The following is a 17,665-nucleotide window of genomic DNA, read 5'->3' on the forward strand; positions in this document are numbered from 1 at the left end:
ATCCTTTCTCAAATTATCAGACACACTGTCAGTCAAACCACCAAGTTTTTCGAGCATATGTTCCTTAACGTTTTCTAGATTTTGATCGATTTCTTTTCGAAATGCTTTGATTTTGTCTACAGTGTTCTTCCCAGCATCTGAAATGTCTTTCTGACTCATTCCTCTTAGTTTAATCAAATCCATTAGTTTGCCATGTACTGCTTTAAGACACTCTCAAAATTCTTTAAAAGTGCTTTTCTCACGAATTCCTTTCGCAATATCAGGGATGTTGCTGATACTGTAACAAAACCTGAAACACAATTCACGGCTGACTGCAATATTTCATTTTACTTTATAACATTGAAGTTGTAATGATTCAACTCCTCCATGCATAATTTCTTTTTTATACAAGAAATGCAGAGGAGTGAATTGACAAAAATGAAGTGACTCTAGTACAATGAACTGGTATTAACAGCATCAAGTGAATCAGATCATACCATATTGTTCAGTCATGTAATTCAGGAATTCTAAATTCAAGGTTTTAGGACAAAACGTTACATACGTGTTCATGTGTTTGAAAAAATAAAAACTTAAATGAATGTCAATGTAAAACTCCACCTACCGGTGTGTGTCGTCAACACAAACGCTGCAACAAAGTTCCTTGTGGTCTTCACAAAAGGTTTCCAATTCGTTGCCATACTTTCCACAGAATTCAATGACGCTTTTCTTCTCTGGTTGCTCTTCACTTTTCCACTTAATCACATCAGCTCGGCCAAGCACTGTGTGGTCGCTCAGTATCTTGGAATGAAAACTCAGGCATTTGTAACAAAAGGATTTTCCACAGTTTTTGCAAAAGTGATTTCTTCTGTGTTCAACTTTTCCTTTTCGCATGGAGTACAGATAAAGTCGTAAATTGTGTCTGATCCCTCCTTTGATGAGATTGACGATCCAAAATTGTCCACCATGATACTGTAGTCTAAACTGAGACACTCGGGTTCATGTGTAAACCAGGGGCCGGATGTCAAATCCACTGTTAAATATAACGCTACGTTACCTTAACAGTCCGTTAAATCCTTAACGGGACGTTACTTAACGCTTTGTTAAATATGAGTTGCTCAATGCATTAAAACGCTGACGTTAACAAACGGCAGCGTTAAATGCTTAACAGTCCGTTATCTTCTACTTCCTGTCCCATAATGCATCATTCAATCCAAAAAATCCCATTCCAATATGGTGGACTGCCAAATTTCTTTCAAAATCTGAAAAAGGATAATTCTTTTTAAAGAGATGAATTAGGAAAATGTATCAATAAATATGAGAATTTGAGAAAAATGAAAATTTTGGTAGAAGAAAAAAAACGAAAGAAAAAATATTTTATTTTTTTATGTTTTATTTTACATGGACGTGAACTAGTTGTCTGTATTCTGGGACCACAGGTGATCGTCACATAGCTTGGTCACGCCAATTACGAAACAATGAAGCGGTTCAATAACTACGAAAATGTCCCCCTTAAACACGTTAAATACAGACTGACATGCAAACTTTGCACATGCATTACCAACAGTAGCTTGAAATACATCCATATCGTTGTGATTTTTACGTAATAGTAGGTGTTTTTTTGCTACAATATCCATTTGTTTTGTAAGCTAGCGTATGTTTTCCACATCGGTTATTTATAAACAGAATGCATGCATGCAAGTGAGCTAAATTTAGATCAATGCGGATTATCGTGTATATAACAATCAGATCCGATATCAGAATAAATCTTTGCCAAGGTAAACATGTCAAATTGTGTAAATACTAAATTATTTGGATTTTACATCGAGCATTACAATATTTTAACTTAAGTGTAATATTTTGAATTGTTATAATCTTCAAAAAGCAAATTCTTTCAGATGAAAGTTTCGTTTTTAAAAACTTAAGTGTCCATATTTTAATTGCAGAATCAACACTAAGCATAACATTTTCTACATGTGTAATAAAACAGTTAAGGAAATTGTTAAATTAAAGGAAAAGGTAAAATTTTAACTTAATATGTTTCTGTTAAATGGCCCCTGTCTTATGTATAGCATTGTTTAATTTATTAAGACTGATATTTATAACGTTCTGCCCATTCCTTTTAATGACACTGTTTCAAATGTCTTTAATTATTAGATTATATCTGATTTTTTTATTATCATGCCACTACTAAACATATATTCTTCCAATCAGCTGAGACAGTTGACCAGGAAGAAATCTTATGCAAATATCACATGCCATAGTTTCTATCTCTCAGGAAAAAAACACACTATGTCATAAGCGTCAGATGAGTAACCAAAGTTTAGTTTGGTTAGACAGACTGGACTACTTCAAAGGACTCTTCTTTTGTTCAAGTTTCAATTGAAAAACAAATTTCAGTAGTAGTAAATAACTAGCTGTGTCATAAACAGGGAAGCCAAATATAATTTTGTTAAGGAAAATTAACAAATTGACTTGACTTAAATGGGGTTTTTATGCTAGTGTGCGTGGACTATTAAATAACTACTTAATCTTAGGCCAGTTTAGCAACTATCATTCATTGTACGAGTGGCTAGATTAGAGCAGATAAGGAATGACGGATTTCTCAGGGTATTTTTGTTTTTAAGCTTCGCAAAGTTGTATTAAAATGTTAAGGAAATATTTTTCAGGATTTATTTTTATGTCCTCATACTTTATCACTTTTGTACCATTTAAACTTAAGTATCATAGTTCAGAGCTACTTTAAAACGGTTCAAAACTTCACAACTTCAATTATTTAACATGTAAACATGTCTTTGATTCTAAAATCACTTCTTTAACCAACAATTCAACTTTAAACAATTGTCTTCAAACAATTAGAACTACTGAAATTATGTGTATAGAAGTCATTGTTTCATGACTAGATCTATATGGTCTGTTTTGTCATGCATTTCTTTTTTCCATTATTTTTTTTTATCTGTTTTATCTCTCTCTCTCTCTCATTTCAGTTAGACATCAAGCCATCTAAAACAGCCTTGTCACTCAAAACCTTGAAAAAAAACCAGGACGGAGTGAAAAACTGAGGTAATAAAGATGCATATTTATTATAGAGAACAATGGTTCCTATGAAGAATACCGTGTTTAATTTGAAAGAAAGGTAAATCAAACACAATAATTTTACTTTATGAGACGATAGTTGATCACTGTACTCACCAGTCATTTAATATTTGTGCATTTTCAGCTATTTAATACACAGAACAATCATGTTCACAGAACAATCATGTTATCAGTAATTAATATTTTCAATAGATGCATTATTTAGTAAGTAGTTAAAGATCCATCACTTAAAATGAATGTTTGTTATACATGTGTATGTATTGATTTTGAATAAGAGTGTCACTTTAAAGTTTTCCACACTTTCGTATCATAATCAAAGTATTCATTTTAAAATGGTTATTCAATAATGCATTACCGTTTGAAACAGTTCCATCGGTTTGTCCTTGAATAGGTAAGCGTATATGTTTAAAGACCTGCCTAATTTAAATCGAGATTATTTACTATTTCTTGTCGTAAATAGAGGTGCACACTTTTTATGGTCATATACAGATTTTATACAATATCTGAAGTTTGTTCATTTGTCCAAGCCTTTTTAATAGTGGTCACATTGTGTCTTAGTCTATAAATACATATATTAAGATGACATGTTTCTGACACCATATATTTCAAGTATCCTCACCATTACAAGTCTTTATTTGTAGAACTCGTTAAATAAAATTGAGTATTGTATGACGAACCGTGACAGAGCCTATAATTAATTTTTGTTATCGAACCTAGAAAGTCCCAAAGTTTTATATAACTTGTATAGATAGTGATGGAGGCATAGACAGACATACGCACACTTGTAACGACTGCAATTGGCTATCCTGTTTGGGTGTAGTGAGGGTACGACCTTTGGACCCAGTAAGGGGGTCATTCGATCAAGAAATTCATTTACCTAAGAGGGATTATGAACGCTTCCGTAGAACGGTCTCAATAATATAATAGGCAAATAAATCACTTCTAGAATTCTTGATTAAGCTGCCCCCATTGTTCCTAAATTACAAATGTACGCACAATTACGCGTACATAAGCAAATGTATGCATATGATTTGCAAATGTACGCCTCTGATTAAATCAATAATTTTGTAACTCAATTACTTAGCGTTACAAATCGTCGTGGTTTGAAACATATCGTCGTTACAAAAATACAGCGTATATATATATATACTGTTTATATCAAAAACAGATATAAGCCATGACGCTGAATAATTGTACTGTTATGTAATTCGATTTTGATTGGCTAAGATAAATCGGATAATTAATAGAACAGACTATAATTTGTAGGACACTTGTGAAAGGTACTCAGTGATCTAGTGGAATAGGTGTCCACCTCTCAGCCAAGAGGTTGTGGGTACGATCCCCACTAGGGGTACCTTTAATGGCTTCTCAAAATGGACACCAGTACTGGTCTGTACCCAGGAAACGGATTCAAGAGTAATTCTGATCAGTTTTCGACACTCTCGAGCTAAAATTATTCGGAATCAACTCACTAAATGGTGCTAAAAATATCATCATTTGTCTTATAAACTTCTGATTTTCGTTATTTTTTATGTATGCTTTTCGTTGCATGAACTGTATTTTTTTATATTTATCAAGCTTTGTAAATAGTTTCAACAGCAGTTTATCCTTAATATGAGTAGGATGGTATTCATAAAATATCTCTAATAATGAATAATCAATCATTAAGTTATAAAATCATTTCATACCAGTGAGGAATTTAACGTAGGACGACGATTTAAGTTAGAAAACAAATATGAATACAAACCCAGATGCGTTCTATTTCAATCAAAAGAAAAAAGGTTGTTTTTTTCAATCATATGGATAAGTTTTTATGAAGGTAGTTTAATATCATGCGTAAACATCGCATAACAGGTTTAAGTGTCATATTTCATTCAACAAAATTACTTCCTTAAACTTAGCTGAAACGCTGTTTATCATGATGAGTTTAAAGGTCTTAAAACTACGGTAACCTGTTGGGGGCATTGCGACTTCAGCCCCTGCGACTTTCAGCCCTCGCCCCTTGAAACTGTATGAGAAAACAAAACGAAACGCGAGGCTTGTTTGTTCTTCCGCGCATCTACGGTCGATCAAAGTATGCAGCAAAAATTATATAAGTTCACTCCTAAAATTGCATGAAAAAGACGCAACATTGCATTGCAGTTCCGTGCATCTCTTTTGTTTCTGGATTTTGTTTTCTTGTCATATTAAAAAAGCGAAGTCTGATTTTACATCGTCGCTTATGGCTTCTCGGATTTCGAGTGCGTGTTATTTTCACCATTACAGAGGATTTCCGGGTGAATTATACAGTTCAGCAAGTTCCACGATGTGGAAGTGTATACACTTCCTCGTATTTTGTATCTGATATTTAGTTCGGGGTCGAGGATGTAAATAAGCGAGGATGTTAGAATCAGACCTCGCGTGTTTTTTGCGATGGAAAAAAAATCACCAGAAATATATACTATATGCTATACTACTCGCCCCGGCGTCGGCGTCCAGTTCAAGTTTTAGGGCAGGTTGGCGTTTTCACTTATAACACACAAAAACTTTCATTCAGTTCACTTCCTAAACTACACAGTTGTTTAGAACAATCAGACAATTAGTTATGATAGCTCCATAACAAATATAGATAAGCCTCTCGAGCAACTAACTAAAAATTGGATAACGTTTTAGGGCGTCTTGGGGTTTTATCTCAGTTCTCGAATACCGTTCATATTTTTTTTATTTTATACTTCACACATTTGTTCAGGCCCATCACCCAAGTTAAATTTAACAATTCTGTATGACAATAAATACAAATTATGGCCCTTCATTAACTTAACTTCAAGTGACATTAATCCTCAAACTGAATAAATGTTTTGTCTGATACATGTTCCATCATAAATGCAATCTCTGAGACAACGCGGCTGTATGGGAATGCGTGTGATGTTCAGCATAAAATGATCGAAAGGAAAAGGCGAAGATATACATTAAAACCTCGCTTTTTTTTCTTTGCCACTTTAAAGGGTGTGGGGACAAAGACTAACATGGTACTAACATGATTCCGTCCACAACTCTTTAAAAGGATAAAATTGCACACTCAATATTGAACCAAAAATAGGGTGCATAACTTAATCTTCTTTATGACATTATTGACATTACAGCAACGAATAATCTTGATCAATAAACGTCTTTGAGTACTTTTAAAGTACAAGCACATTTATAACCAATTTATCACATTAATCGATATTCCAATGTTCTCTTTTATATATTCCAGAAGTGTTGAACAGAAGTTGTGCGTGTTTGCGTGTTGTCTTTGGATATAAGAGTGTATACTGAATCAAAGCCAACTGATCTTGTCTTTGTATTAGATAATGGGGAAGGTGTATGCTTGGGGAAGATTTAAATCGATAATTACAGATGTGTTGATGAAACTGTTTGTATTATACGCCACGGAAGAAGGCCGCAGTCGTTTTCAATTCATGACAGCCAACAAACACTTACTGGAAGACCTAAATACCATAACACCTGATGAAATAAAAGACATCTATAATGATTTTGAGTATAAGTTTGATTATTTAGAAGGCAAACTTTTGATGAAGATTGTACAGGGTCTTTTTTATCCGCAAATTAAAGAAAAGGAATCAGATTTGAAATTGATCCAAAGGTGTTTGGAATATTATGCTGTCAAAATGGATATACCAACCGCAGATGAGAGGTTTAGAGTTGAATGGCGACATTTAAAGGCCGCTACATTGTCATTGGCAAGATTAGCTGGTGGAGATGTATTTCAAAGCCAAATAGACGAAAGGATTTGCAGATTGGGAAACGACCCATGTGCACTCTCAGACTATGATATACTGCAGATGAAACATGAAATAATAAGAGGGATAAGGCAAGTCCCAGAGGGTCAGTTCATGTCATTACTCAATACACATATTTTACATGTTTCTTTAATAATTATGTTAAAATTAGAATTCGAGTGTGTGTGTGTGTCTCAAAGTAGGACATGATAAATAAATCTCTTATATATACACGTTAATACTAAGAAAAGGAAAAGGTAAGATTTATATGGAAAACTACAGAAACACGCTCAGTAGCCAAAACATTAAACAATAAGATGACTGTTCTGTTGATATTAAATTCATATAAATTGTAAGAATGTGTTCAAATATTTCTCAACTGTTTCATATGACCGACCCTTTCCCACAGCTGACACAGCATGGATTGAGCGCATTCGTTCGAAACACCTTATCGATGAATTTAAAGAATACAAAGATGTGTTTTCAAGAGCAGAACCAAACAGAAGAGATTGGATAACAGGTAACCTTTGTACCGTTTGTGTCTTTCATCATAGCTCGAGGTCGTAATAAAAATACAGGTTCGTGAGAAAAGTAAAATTATTTTAATGACGAACACATAGGTTATTCTCGATTTTCCCGATGAACTAAATTCCCCAGAGACACAAATCATATTCACAGACTTTGTTGAAAGCATTTTATGAGAAATTACAAAAATAGTATCTGTTTATGTTCGCTTCACACCCAAGAGTTCGTTGGTTTAAACTGTATTTGTTTAACAACGAAACTAAAGAAGTTATATTAACGTATAATAATTCACTCGTATGTACGATGTTGTGCGAAAGTGTAGTCTTGTTTCGTTGAGAAAACCTGAGTGCCCGGATAAAACACACCTGTCCGGCTTAGTTACCACAAATAAAACTCACAAACTCCCGGGCAAGAATGGAACCCATGATTTTTGGTAAAAGGCAAAGGCGCTTACCATTGCGCTAACATTTCCTTCAAAATTCACCAGGGGCATGTTATATTTGCTTTACAAGTGAACGTTAAGGGAAAAGATAGACATAAATTATTTACTAATTAATTTGTTTACAAATTCCGAACTTTTCCAGGAACAAATAGCAAGAGTTGGTGTTTATTTTTGCATTACTAAGTTGTTTCATTGCATATTGTCTAAGTAATGGCACTTATAGCCTGACTCTCTTGTTTAACTAGTGCATGTGTAAAAGTAAACGAGTGCACCCATTATGTATTGGTTAAATTAGACCTGTTTATCGTTGCCGATTAAGGGTTAGGGCCTTTCCTTATAATAATAATAAATAGTTTTTTATCAGCTATAATAATAAGTATATCCATTCAAATGTTTATAACTTACGTGACCAACTCCGCTGCAGTAATACAAGTTGTTAATAGGTGACCTTAAACCACATGAACACGTTTGTCTGCTAACTAAAGACGTAGAGGAACCGGATTCATTTTTTATGTTTATATATTTATTTATATACATGTTTTTGTAGTTTTCATGTCATTTGCGAATTGTGGCAGACATATAGGCATCGTCAGCATCGTCCCATATTTATTTTGACGTTATGAGTTTGGGGTAAAGTTCGTGGTGTCCTTTAGTCTAAGAACGATTTCTGTAATTTGGTCCTATTGTCCATACACTTGGTAGGAAACATAAGAAGGAATAATGGTTATGTAGATGAACAACTAAGTAGTGTCAAGTACAAAGCGACATTTTAAACATTCTCTATCTTTTCTCTCTATCCCTCTCATTTATAAAATATCTCTCTCTCTCTCTCTCTCGACTTTACGTTGTTCAAACATAATATAAATACTGAACATGAAGAGAAGTTGACCAATATTGACTGTGAGGTCATATAAACGGTCAAAGTCGTAGTGATCCCTTTAACATTAAAAAAGTATTAAACTAGGTTCGACAATAACGGATGCGCCTGACAGGCGACACATTCAAGTTTAACATCTACCTTGGTATTTGTTTCAAAATTGTCACTTTACTCCTCGGTCCTTAGCTTATATGGTGTATTCTTTAGTGTCTGACTTTTTTAATTTGCTATTTTTTCACATAGTTTCATATTTTTGTTTATAGTTATACAAGAATTAAGTAATTGCATGTTTTCTTTTACAGGTCGCCCTGTTATGGCGTGGTTTGTTTACGCTGCTGAGAGTTCTTGTTCTCCCGAATTGCAAACCTTCTTGGAACAGTATCATTTCATCTGCATTGAAGTCAATGATAAAGATGTGCTATTCAGCCCCTTTATTGAACACGTTCGTGACAACATGATTTTGATAAGTCATGTCTTCCTTTTTATTGGACATAACTCATCTAACGAGTTTGTAGAGAAGGTTTTTAACGTGATGGATGCTCACTTGGAAGAAATCGGTTATATTAAGTTCACTGTGCTTATGCCTGCTGTAGAAAACGAAACCACAAAAGCCGCCAAAGAAATGATATATCGCTTACCAGGTGTGCAGGTCCACTTTATTCATCACCAGACCCGGACCAGGGAAGTTATTTATGAGTCCAAAACATTGTCTTTACGTGAACCAGTTGTTGGCGAGACTAGGACAGAAAGAACTGATTCGCAGATATTGTATTCACGTGAACCGCTTGCTGACGATACTGAGGTTGGAGACGAAACTCCCCATCCGAACCGTGGAACCTGTTGAAAAAAGGCAGAAACTAAACTGAACAATGTTATACATGTGCGATCAGAGCATATATCAGAAAACAGTGTTGCAATATTTTGTTGTTGAATAATTTATTGACAACAATGAGGTCAGAAATAAATTCGCACTAACATTTAACCTTTGAAATATACCAATTCCAAGCACAGATGCGTTGCTTTATTTTTAAAATAAAGACTTCAATCGAAATCGGAATAATGTTGTTCTGCGTTAAGATATTGCCATCGATACATATACCGTATGTAGTTTAATAAATGAAATGTTTAATTATCAAATTATGAACTTGACTGTTGTCACTTCTTTTTTAATGCCTGCACAAGATGTCCAAAAAACGTATAAATTATCACGATCGGCTAGGAGTAAACGCTTGTTTCCATGTTTAAGACTACATTGACTACAAACACGCACCACTGCTGTAAACATAATTATGAACTTTACTTGTCCGAAATGACCTTTCAAACAATCAACGCCTTGATCTCCACAAGACAATTTTCAATTTTAATCCGTAAAATTCAAAGTGTTACAATTCAGATTTGCCTAGAAGGTAAATTGTAAGACGTACTGCTGACATCATCCGTATGTGTCATGAGTCATGACTTATTTGAGAACACAATCGAAATTCAACGTTTGCAAAGTTTATAAAAGTGAAGAGCGGATAACTAGTTCACCTTACGAAATACCACCAACATTCCTATAGCAATGTGACGTGAGACAAAACAGTTTGAAGGCATGACATAAATATTTAATTAATTTCAATAGTGTTATTGTCGTTAAAATATATATAACACAAATGTGGCATTGTTATCAGTGTCGGTATACAGGGGCCAACAAAAGTTCTTGTATTTTGTACGATTTATCTCTATTGTATACGAATATAACGTTCTTCATCCCGATTTCGGCCATACCTACTTGGAAGGGATGTAACTGCTGAAAATACACTCTCATTGTTTGAATATCGAGTACTCTTTTAGCTTCCCTTCTGTCAAACGCACTACTGTATTGTGGATGGACGACCTTATCAGCATGTATATATATATATATATATATATATATATATATATATATATATATATGCTGATAAGGTCGTCCATCCACAATACAGTAGTGCGTTTATAACAAACAAAACATTAGTGAAATGTTAACCAATAGTAGATAACCCCGTGCAAACAATTGCAAACATTTTACGTAAATGCTAATGAATAACAAGTTTTACAACAATAGTTAGTTCTGCAATCCAACTTGTGTCTCACGTGCAGGTTTCCTATAGCTTTAAGTAGCGAAAAATAAGCATAAAAATACTAATGTAATCATATTAACGACAAGATCACAACATGTAGTGACAATTTACTACTATCAATGGGCTAAACAATATCCAACTACTGACGTTTTACGACCATATTGTACCAGGCACGTGTACAATATGGGACAAAACGCCATCATGCACATATTAGACAAAACCCTGCCGTGCCGTATTCTACGATATCTTACCACGCATGTTTAACAATGTCTTTAAATACACGTAAGGTTAAGTACTCCAACCAAACACGTATTGATAAATTCATTCCGTGCACGTATTTGACAAAACTATTCCATGCACATATTGAAAAACAATGCCTCTCTTGTCCGTTACCAGATTCTACCATGCATATATTGAACAAAACCTCTACCATGCGTGTATTGAACAAAACCTCTACCGTGCATCTATTGAACAAAACTTCTACCATGCATGTATTGAACAAAACCTCTACCATGCATGTATTGAACAAAACCTCTACCATGCATGTATTGAACAAAACCTCTACCATCAATGTATTGAACAAACCTCTACCATGCATGTATTGAACACAACCTCTACCATGCATGTATTGAACAAAACCTCTACCATGCACGTATTAAACAAAACCTCTACCATGCATATATTGAACAAACCCCATTAATGCGTATTTGGACAAAACCTCTACCATGCATGTATTAAACAAAACCTCTACCATGCATATATTGAACAAAACTTCTACCATGGATGTATCGAACAAAACCTCTACCATGCATGTATTGGACAAAACCTCTACCATGCACGTATTGAACAAAACCTCTACCATGCATGTATTGAACAAAACCTCTACCATGCACGTACTTAACAAAACCTCTACCATACACGTATTGAACAAAACCTCTTCCATGCACGTATTGAACAAAACCTCTACCATGCATGTATTGAACAAACCCCAACCATGCATATTTGGACAAAACCCCAATCATGCATATTTGGACAAAACCTCTACCATGCATGTATTAAACAAACCCAAATCATGCATATTTGGACAAAACCTCTATCATTCATATATTGAAAAAAACAATCATGCATATTTGGACAAAACCTCTACCATGCATGTATTAAACAAACCCCAATCATGCATATTTGGACAAAACCTCGACCATGCATATATTAATCAAACCCCAATCATGCATGAGTTGTACAAAACCTCTTCAATGCATATATTGAACATACCCCAATCATGCATATTTGGACAAAACCTCAACCAGGCATGTATTGAACAAACCCCAATCATGCATATTTGGACAAAACCTCTACCATGCATATATTGAACAAACCCTCATCATGCATGTGTTGTACAAAACCTCTACCATGCATATATTGAACAAGAGCGGTCACAGACAGCTATCCCCCCGCCTCATGGGGACATTTTTTGTAACGAAAGCCTAAGGGTAGTTTCTCAGAAACATAAGACATGCGTAAAATCATGAGAGGGCAATAACTCTTTCAAAAAAGGTCAAATTACAATAGCCTGACAATATGAGCTGTGTCACTACATAGTCATAAACGTAAGAGGAGTTGCGAAAAAAACAATTTTAAATGTAAAATAAAGAAAGGGCAATAACTCTTTTAAAAATGGTCGAATTGCGAAAGCCTGACAATAAGCGCTGCCTCACTATATAGTCATCGATCTGTGAAAGTTTGGTAGAAATTGCATGAAAAACGTAAGAGGAGTTGCGAAAAAAACAATTTTAAATGTAAAATAAGCAAAGGGCAATAACTCTTTCAAAAATGGTCAAATCAGGAAAGCCCGACAATATGCGCTGCGTCACTTTATGATCATCAATCCGTGACAATTTGGTAGAAATCGCACGAAAGACGTAAAAGGATTTGCGAAGAAGCCAATTTTTTAAATGTAAAATAAACAAAGGGCAATAACTCTTTAAAAAATGGTCAAATCGCAAAAGCCAGACAATATGCGCTGCTTCACTTTATGATCATCAATCTGTAAAAGTTTGGTAGAAATCGCTTGATAAACATAAGAGGAGTTGCGAAGAAACCAATTTTAAATGTAAGATAAGCAAAGAGCAATAACTCTTTAAAAATGGTCGAATCGGGAAAGCCTGTCAATATGCGCTGCTTCACTTTATGATTATCAATCTGTGAAAGTTTGGTAGAAATTGCATGAAAAACGTAAGAGGAGTTGCGAAGAAACCAATTTTAAATGTAAAATAAGCAAAGGGCAATAACTCTGTCAAAAATGGTCAAATCAGGAAAGCCCGACAATATGCGCTGCTTCCCTTTATGATCAACAATCTGTGAAAGTTTGGTAGAAATCGCATGAAAAACAAAAGAGGAGTTGCGAAGAAACCAATTTTAAATGTAAAATAAGAAAAGGGCAATAACTCTTTCAAAAATGGTCAAATCAGGAAAGCCCGACAATATGCGCTGCTTCACTTTATGATCATCAATCTGTGAAAGTTAAGTAGAAATCGCATGAAAAACGTAAGAGGAGTTGCGAAGAAACCAATTTCAATGTAAAATAAGCAAAGGGCAATAACTCTTTTAAAAATGGTCAAATCAGGAAAGCCCAGAAGTATGCGCTGCTTAACTTTATGATCAACAATCTGTGAAAGTTTGGTAGAAATCGCATGAAAAATGTAAGACGAGTTGCGAAGAAACCAATTTTAAATGTAAAATAAGCAAAGGGCAATAACTCTTTCATAAAGGGTCGAATCGGGAAAACTTGTCAATATGCGCTGCTTCACTTTATGTTCATCAATCTGTGAGAGTTTGGAAGAAATCACATGAAAAACGTAAGTGGAGTTGCGAAGAAACAAATTTTAAATGTAAAATAAGCAAAGGGCAATAACTCTTTCAAAAAGCCCGACAATATGCGCTGCTTCACTTCATGATCATCAATGTGTGAAAGTTTGGTAGAAATCGCATGAAAAACGTAAGAGGAGTTGCGAAGAAACCATTTTTAAATGTAAAATAAACAAAGGGCTATAACTCTTTCAAAAATGGTCAATCGCAAAAGCCCGACAATATGCGCTGCTTCACTTTATTATCATCAATCTGTGAAAGTTTGGTAGAAAATCGCATGCGAAATGTAAGAGGAGATGCAAAGAAATTAATGTGGGACGGACGGACGCACACACGCACACACACACGCACACACACACACACACACACACACGGAATCGCACCTACCATTACTATATCCCCTCGCCTTTTCAAGGCGGGGGATAACAAACCCAAATCATGGATGTGTTGTACAAAACCTCTACCATACATGTATTGAACAAACCCCAACCATGCATATTTGGACAAAACCTTTACCATGCATATATTGAACAAACCCCAATCATGCATATTTGGACACTATTTATGCACTACCATATTTAACTATATCGTACCATGCACGTATTGGACAATATCCTTTGCTGTGATACTCGTTTGACTTTGATAAGAAAAAACAAAAGTATATGCTTTAGGTACAGATAAACAAATGTATGCTTTTTTAAATGGGGTTTTCGAATTCATAGCTTCGTTGCCACAACTTCGCTAGTTAAAAAGGCGCCAAAGTATTCGTAAATCATATGCATTTTTTTATCATTTAAGTCAAAAGTTAAACACGATAATGCATAAAAATTGGGACCAATAACAATTTATCTTACTCCAAGATTAAAATTTAAAAAAACCTCTCTAACAACCTATATTATGCCCCTTTAATATAACAACAGGAAAATATATGGTTCGATAGACATCTTCGCCGCCCGGCAGTTGATGTATATAAACTACAAGTATGTAATAGTTAACCAACAGGTATATAGCGCTTTAAAAACCTGTTTTAGCTATTGCTTTTGCACAGTCGGATACCCGTCGCCAGGTACCCCTCTATGCACTTATTTGTGTTTGCTTATTTCAAGGACGGGTTTACGACAATGTGCTTTTTGTTAAAGGGCACAATAAAGGTTGATGCATAATGTTTTTTTTTTTTTTATATTTTAATGCATTTGCCATGAAAAAAAATATCCATTTTAAGGCTAATATGTTTTTGTCTGTTCACAAATCATACGCTATTTTGTTTTGATCATTAAAGTCAAATGAGTAAAACATACTAGTATTTTCGCATCAACCTTTATTTGTCCGTTTTAAGGCATTTCAGACGACAACTTCATTTCATATCTCTTTAATACATGTATGTCTATTGCAATGATTCAACTTTCTGTGGTCTGTTGTCAGCCACTTGCTCGAGTTCGTGATTATGGTTAGTTGGCATGATGCAACTGGTGGTTTTAAGTCTTGGATTTGTGCGTTTTTACCACGCAAGGGACGACTTAAATATGAATAATAATCTCCCTTATAATATGATGTAATTACTTAATAATATCAGAAATTCTTCATTTCCTATGATTTGATCAAAATGAATTTATAATAAAAATATTTATAATTAGTTATATTATAAGTTACGGGGGTAGAAGGGGACCCGAAATGGGATAAACGGTGCAAAGGAAACCATATCGGGTGAGACGCTTGAACGCAAATATTGTTCCCTGCCCCCCGTATATCCCATATCGGTCACCTACTAACCCCGTAACATATATATCACGTCGACAACCTGTTAACCTGTTTAAATGTTTTATTTATTCATCGGAATATTTATTGGAATCGGAAAATAGACGCCATTTTGGTACGATATAAATTCGATGACCCAATATGGAAAAAATATGGGGTTACCACGTGACCAGTCCTGGACCAATGACGTTGCGTCATTTATGTTGGAGGCGTGATAGTTTCATAGTTTATTTCAAATGCATAAAGGCCATAGGCCCATGAGCATACAAGAATTATGCATATACACATATCATAACAATTCATAGATCAGTAGTCAAATACATTTTCATAGATACAATTTTTTAACAATAACTAACACTATATTACAGTATAATTCAATTTATTATATATATATATATATATATACTACTATAATATTATCACAGTGAGGAAAAGTGGCTGTTATATAGATATAATCTAGTTACATATGTTAAATATAAACATACGTATTTCTTAATTCAAAAGCTTTATGTACATACATCGATAATTTTTTCTACATGTAGCTTACCTATCACTGGCAATAAGTTCAACACATTTCAGTTCATTTGGTCTTTTCCAATAATATTTACTGATGTATTGTTTTCTTAAATCATTATACAATGTACGTTCTAACAAGAAATGAAACTCATCTTCGAGAATATTACAAATTTGACATTTTCGTTCATTAACAGGTATAGATTCAGGTTTATGCCATCTACCCGCCTCGATTTCTAGTCTATGTGATGAAAGTCTTAACCTCGTAAGGGCTTTCCGAAATTTTACAATATTTACATCACACAAATAAGATTGTAACTTAAAATCTGCAAACAGCACATAAGATTTTGCTCTGGATGAGTTATTAATTTCTGCAAACCAGTTTTGTACATAAACATCTTGCAGTCTCTGCTTTAATTCATACATAAATTTATCAACATCACCAACAGTTTGAAATAACCAAACTTCATTAAATCATAATGTTTGTAAAATATCTCTAACGCTCTTTGCTCATGACTTACAATTAGGCAGTCTCTCTAAGTCGATATACAATATTTTATAAACTGCTCTAACATATTTGATATCATCACAATGCAACCAGTACTTTATAACGCTTACAACTCTTTTAATGACTAATGCTGTTCTTCCAAGTTCTCCATAAACAAAATTGTTCTGTGTTTGAGTTCTTACACCTATAATCTCTTTACAAAACTTCAAATGAACTGGTTCTATCTTTACGCTATCGTTTAACACCCAGACTTCACAGCCATAATATAACACTGGGTATATAAGTTTATCAAATAATGACAAATAGTGGCTTATTGGTATACCAGGAAACTTAGTAAGATCTGAATTAAGCTTATAAAATGCCGTCATAGCTTGACCTGACAAGGTTTCAAAAGTTGTACTGAATGAACCACCAGGTGTAAATACAATGCCTAGATAAGTAAACTTTTTTACAATCTCTAGTTCTCGTCCTTGGTACATAAATTTAATATTTCTTCTAACATTGCCACCTTTTTAAATATCATCACCTTTGTTTTAAATACATTTATAATTTAATTTGACAATAAAATCTTTCGGAAATTGCCTTTATATATGAAATGACTTAGAAGTGTTTTTGAATACCACCCCAGGGCACAAAAGTTACTTAAACATTTACTGACAACAATGTTTTGAAAGGTGTAAAATAATTAAATAATGCCTCCATGCATGCTGACTGAGCATTGTTGATACAATATAATCAATATTAAATCTTTAAAGTTCATATCACTTAGTACTAAAAGTGTCCGGTAATTTCAATCGTTTTATAAGTAACAAGTCAATTTCAACAAATTTCCTCCGAGGGTCATTTGCATGTTAGGTCAGCTGTTGGTAGTTTTAAAACATTTTATGAATATGAACTGTTGGTAAGTCAAGAACATGGAACATGAAATTACATAACCTATTGGCCAGATATAAATATTGTAAGCCTTAAAAGGTAAATTGTAAGTGTCTTCCTTGGAGATCCATTTCCAATGTTTTCGTTTCTTTTATAAACAGATGCACTGATCAACTAATATGCCGAGAAAGAGGCAGAGGCTAGGAAAAATGAAGACACTTTAACATTCATTCAATATTTTAATGCACATTTTTAAAAAGCAATATTATTTAAAAACATATCACAGAAATTTTCAATAGAATTGCATATCAATGAGGCCAGAATAAAATATATGGATAATTTTTACAAGCATATAACAAAACAAAATTATTCTTT

General features: G+C 34.1%; 1 protein-coding gene across 7 annotated transcripts; it reads left to right on the forward strand.

The window, feature by feature from the left end:
* Positions 1–1,701: 1,701 nt before the first annotated feature.
* LOC128224742 (uncharacterized) lies at positions 1,702–9,826 on the forward strand. Of its 7 annotated transcripts, none has more exons than XM_052934749.1 (5): positions 1,702–1,754; positions 2,964–3,039; positions 6,308–6,939; positions 7,243–7,353; positions 8,980–9,826. In XM_052934749.1, the coding sequence occupies exons 3-5, from the start codon at positions 6,405–6,407 to the stop codon at positions 9,519–9,521; spliced, it is 1,188 nt and encodes a 395-aa protein (XP_052790709.1). In that variant the 5' UTR covers positions 1,702–1,754; positions 2,964–3,039; positions 6,308–6,404; the 3' UTR covers positions 9,522–9,826. The 7 variants fall into 7 exon arrangements, with proteins under 7 accessions (XP_052790709.1, XP_052790708.1, XP_052790707.1 ...); XM_052934750.1 differs by lacking the exon at positions 1,702–1,754 and adding an exon at positions 1,924–1,995; XM_052934746.1 differs by lacking the exon at positions 1,702–1,754 and adding an exon at positions 2,278–2,586 and having other exon boundaries at positions 2,964–3,112.
* The last annotated feature ends 7,839 nt before the right edge of the window (positions 9,827–17,665 follow it).

Source organism: Mya arenaria, chromosome 17 (assembly GCF_026914265.1).
Source record: "Mya arenaria isolate MELC-2E11 chromosome 17, ASM2691426v1".
Lineage (NCBI taxonomy): Eukaryota > Metazoa > Mollusca > Bivalvia > Myida > Myidae > Mya > Mya arenaria.